Source organism: Pundamilia nyererei, unplaced genomic scaffold (genome assembly GCF_000239375.1).
Source record: "Pundamilia nyererei isolate P.nyererei 1_Seehausen unplaced genomic scaffold, PunNye1.0 scaffold00258, whole genome shotgun sequence".
Classification (NCBI taxonomy): domain Eukaryota; kingdom Metazoa; phylum Chordata; class Actinopteri; order Cichliformes; family Cichlidae; genus Pundamilia; species Pundamilia nyererei.
The window spans coordinates 8,853-13,046 of record NW_005187659.1 but is presented as its reverse complement, the minus strand read 5'-3'; the positions used below and the strand labels follow the sequence as shown (position 1 = coordinate 13,046).

The window sequence follows — 4,194 nt, the reverse complement described above, 5'->3', positions numbered from 1 at the left end:
CTCCTCTCTCTCCCTCTCCTCTCTCTCCCTCTCTGCTCCTCTCTCTCCCTCTCCTCTCTCTCCCTCTCTGTTCCTCTCTCTCCCTCTTTGTGCTGACAATCATCAAATATACAGTTGAAACCAGATATTTACACACTCTTCAGATAAAAACACTTTTTTAATTGTAACATCAAATCAAACTAAATGTTTATTTTTTAGATTGATAAATATAAAAACATGTTTGTTAACTTTAAGAGTAAAGGGAGAAACTATCTGTATTTCTTAATTGTAAATGGCACCAAATTGTATTCAAAATTGAGCCACACTTATGGAGCTCCACAGTTCTTTTCCTGGTGTTTTGGTTGACATCTTTGGTTGATTTTCCCATTTCAAATAAACAGGCTCTGTGTTTTGCCTTATATGCATCCACAGGTGTGCCACCAATTTACTCACATGGACTCTGCTAACCTATCAGAAGCTTCTTCAGCTCAGAATGGAATCGTCTGGAGTTTTCTTATTAATTAATAATAAACTTAGTGTATATGTACTCCTAAATTTGATGAAAGTGATAAAAAATAGACAGCTCTGTCTCTCTTTATTCTGACATTTAACTAATTCAAAGGATATTTATTTATCCAAAACAAAACAAGTTTACTCTAAATTGATGTTGTACAGTAATAAAATGTTCTTGTGTTTTCCATAAAGTGTATGTAAGTATCTGGTTTAAACTGTGAATATACTGCTGTGTATTGAAGTTCCTCTTGTTTTCCATAGAAATATACTGAACAACATACGAAGCATAATATATAAAATAACATCTACCAGAGTTTTTTCTTTGAAAGAAGCTCCTTATGCCCATTCTTGTATATCAGTGCATTACTGAAACCGATTTATTTAGCCGCGGAGGGTAACGACTGAAAATATGAAATAAACACATGTGTAAGCTAAGACTCTATAAAGAAACAGCATTGTTGTTGTTCTGCTTTTCATTTCGCCATTTGTTGATTCACTCGAAGAGCAAGTAACGTAATATTGGTCAAGTGATCAGTTTGATATCAATCTTTCGTGATACACCGTCATATTTACATTATTTGTACAGTACGAATGATTTGCTTTTGGTACCTGGTCGATCTTCAGCTCTCCTCTGTCTGCTTGGCTCCGTTTCTCCAACAGGCAGCAGCTCCCCCCGGCCCCTCGCTCAGTCGCTGAGCTCGGATCATACCAATATTAGGGGGGATTCACGCACAGTCATAAATTTCCACAGTGTGCACTATGTGCTTCGAATATTGTGTGTAGTTTTTGTTTTATACAGTTGTCAGCCAGGCATCTAACTATGAAAAAATTACACTCCAAAAGACCCCGGGCTTCTGACAAAACAACCCGGGCTTAAGCCCAGTAAGTCACCCCCCCCGCTCCGCCACTGCTCCCTGCAATGCAATGAAATAAACTAACACCAAGAGCGAATGTATAATTTTAACCGCGTCCATATGTCGTGGTGCAGCCAGTGCTGCTCCTGCATTATCATGTTTTTTTTTTTTTTAAACAGGCCCACCCACTGAAACGATAAGCCTCGCAGTAAAAACGAACGCGGCGAATGGCATAATCATCATGTTTGTAACTGATAGCACAACCAACAGGCCTATTAATTAATTGTAGAATTTAGATTTTAAATCAGAATCCACGGACTGATTGTTAAAGCGTACTGATTTAATTTATCTCATATAAATTGCAATTACAAAGGCAGTTAATAAAGTAAATAAACACAAGCATATATACAAATGTATGTATGTTTAAAAAGTTATTCTTGGCCGTCATAAACATGAAGCAGTAGTTTTGAGTAAAGACAACTGGAACATATGACATCAAAGATTTATTTATTCAGAATTAATTATTACGGAAAATATTTTTGACATAAATTGAATGTATACCAATCAAGTACATTTTATTTGACCAAATTCAATTACATTTGGCGTTTGACGTGTATGTAAGAAAACTATATGGAAAACTTACATTTAATCAAATTACTTGAATTCAACATTTTGGACATAAATCTGTTTTGAGTGTAAATAAAATATTGAAATAGCAGTTACTAAGTTATATTTACATTTTTTTCTTGTAGTTTGGTGTAAAACAAAATAAAAGCTTTAACCTCCAGTTAATAAGGAGTGTGATTTGTGAGGATAAACACTTGTTTAATTAGAACAAATAAAAAATCATCTTTACTCAAAGGAGTGAGCCAAAATAAAAATGTTTGGATTAATTCCAAAGTGGAGGTTATTTATAGACCCTTACCATCCCTCAAGAGCGCATTTCCAGTGTGGGGCAAAGCTGAAACGATAAGATATTTGACTTGTACACATACCATATGTGTTTCTTAGCAGCCAGTTAATTCATTAAGGCCAGTTTTTAACGTCCGAGCATTACCAGCACGTCCAAGTTTGAGCAGTTTGAGCAGGTGATACGAGGGTTTCACTAGCTGTCAGTTTTGTACGCTTCAGTTGGATGCCCGTGGGAAATATAATTCTGATTGTTTCGTCCTATATTATAGAACACCGTGAGACTTTGGTTTCGTGTTTATCTCATGCCAGCTGTTACATGTCATTTGGAATCCTTCCAAACGCCTATAGCATTATCTTGAAGGGGGGCTGGGTGTGCCTGTGTTCCACTGCATCCATAAAACCCCTCCGTTTGCAGCGAACACGGCATTGAACTTGAAAAAAAAAAAAGTCCAGAGGAAAGATGAGTCTTTCTGCTAAGGACAAGGAGATAGTCAAGGCCTTTTGGGCTAAAGTGTCGGGAAGGGCGGATAACATTGGCGGTGACGCTGTTGCCAGGTAAATAAGAAAAAACACGAGGCGAATTTAACCCGCTTCTGCATTTTTATCTATTACTTACTGGCTTATTCACCTGTGTTTTTGCCCAGGATGCTGACAGTGTACCCTCAGACCAAGACTTACTTCTCCCACTGGAAGGACCTGAGCCCCAGCTCTGCCCCAGTGAGGAAACACGGAGGAATGGTGGCAGCTACAATAACCGATGCTGTGAACAAAATCGACGACCTGGCAGGGAGTCTTCTTACCCTCAGTGAGCTGCATGCTTTCACTCTGCGAGTGGACCCTGCAAACTTCAAGGTATTTGTTTATTAAATCATGAAAGCGGTTCAGAAAACCTGTGGGTTTGCTTTAAAGATTAATTGGACTACAAATTAAACGCTTGCTTAAACATTTTTTAGTAGTTTTTATTTAAATGTGCCTCCATAGGCTACTGGTTGAGACTGCATCCCTTCTAGTGAGGAACTGTAACGTCATCATTAATTATTCTTTGATTTAGAAGCCTATAAATCTGTCCCATCCACACATGGATAAGGCCATATGCAAATATAAATAAATCATAAGTTGAACCCCAATTCGTGACATCGAGCCACATTTATCTTTAGGATAAATGAAATGTGTGTTTCAGCTGCTGTAGCGCAAAAATCTTACACTTTTAAACAAACAGGGAAGTTGCCTGTGTTGTCAGCAAGTCAAAGCACGACACTGTCACCGAAGAAACACAGGATAGACTGAGTTATGATTCAGATAACTGATCTTTGATATCATAATCCCTGATTCTGCTAAAGAAGTGTCACGATCTTTGTACAGATTCTTGCTCAGAACATCCTGGTGGTTCTGGCCACTATGTTCCCCGTCGACTTCACCCCTGAGGTCCATATGGCTTTAGACAAGTTCCTGGCTGCCTTGGCTCGTGCCCTGTCTGTGAAATACCGATAAATTGCCTACTGGAGGCGACGAGCGGCAGGGGCTCAGATAGCAATTCACTGCCAGTCTGAATCTGAATAAATCAAATGCAATGAAACTGCCGTGTTTGTTTGGGTTTTTTTGTGTGGTGTACATTAAAAATACTTTACACCACAATACTTTATCATCCGTCATAATTTATGAGAGGTCCTTTGATGCGAAAGTCACAGCATGACTTATTTTTATTTTACACCCTCTTATTTAAAATTTGAACCCCACTATTTAACTCTTCTGTTACACCCTGATATAGTTGCAAATGCTAGAAAAAAAAAGAAAAAACAACAAAGTGAAAAATAAGCTCGTTGTTTTATTGATTTAAGCCTCCTCAAGACATGATTTAAAAAACAGATTATGTAACGGTCCTATTATGAAAAAGGGGAAATAAAACAAACAACTTGAGGTATATGCTTCATATATC

The 4,194-nt window shown here is 37.8% G+C and overlaps 2 protein-coding genes across 2 annotated transcripts in view; one reads left to right on the top strand and one right to left on the bottom strand.

Annotated features, from left to right (window-relative positions):
- Nucleotides 1–1,379: 1,379 nt before the first annotated feature.
- Nucleotides 1,380–4,194, bottom strand: part of LOC102213053 (hemoglobin subunit beta-like) — a 3,469-nt gene continuing 654 nt past the window's right edge. Inside the window, exon 3 of the mRNA XM_013915109.1 lies at nucleotides 1,380–1,478. Coding sequence (XP_013770563.1) covers nucleotides 1,380–1,478 — 99 coding nt within the window. The remainder of the gene's footprint in view (nucleotides 1,479–4,194) is intronic.
- On the top strand, nucleotides 2,615–3,749 carry LOC102213341 (hemoglobin embryonic subunit alpha-like). The gene is made up of 3 exons (XM_013915115.1): nucleotides 2,615–2,813; nucleotides 2,903–3,110; nucleotides 3,621–3,749. The coding sequence occupies exons 1-3, from the start codon at nucleotides 2,719–2,721 to the stop codon at nucleotides 3,747–3,749; spliced, it is 432 nt and encodes a 143-aa protein (XP_013770569.1). The 5' UTR covers nucleotides 2,615–2,718.

Coding starts and splice junctions, on each gene's coding strand:
- LOC102213341 (XM_013915115.1), top strand. CDS start 2,719: ATGAGTCTTTCTGCTAAGGACAAGGAGATAGTCAAGGCCTTTTGGGCT. Junction 2,814..2,902: donor GGCGGTGACGCTGTTGCCAG/GTAAATAAGAAA, acceptor GTTTTTGCCCAG/GATGCTGACAGTGTACCCTC. Junction 3,111..3,620: donor TGGACCCTGCAAACTTCAAG/GTATTTGTTTAT, acceptor ATCTTTGTACAG/ATTCTTGCTCAGAACATCCT.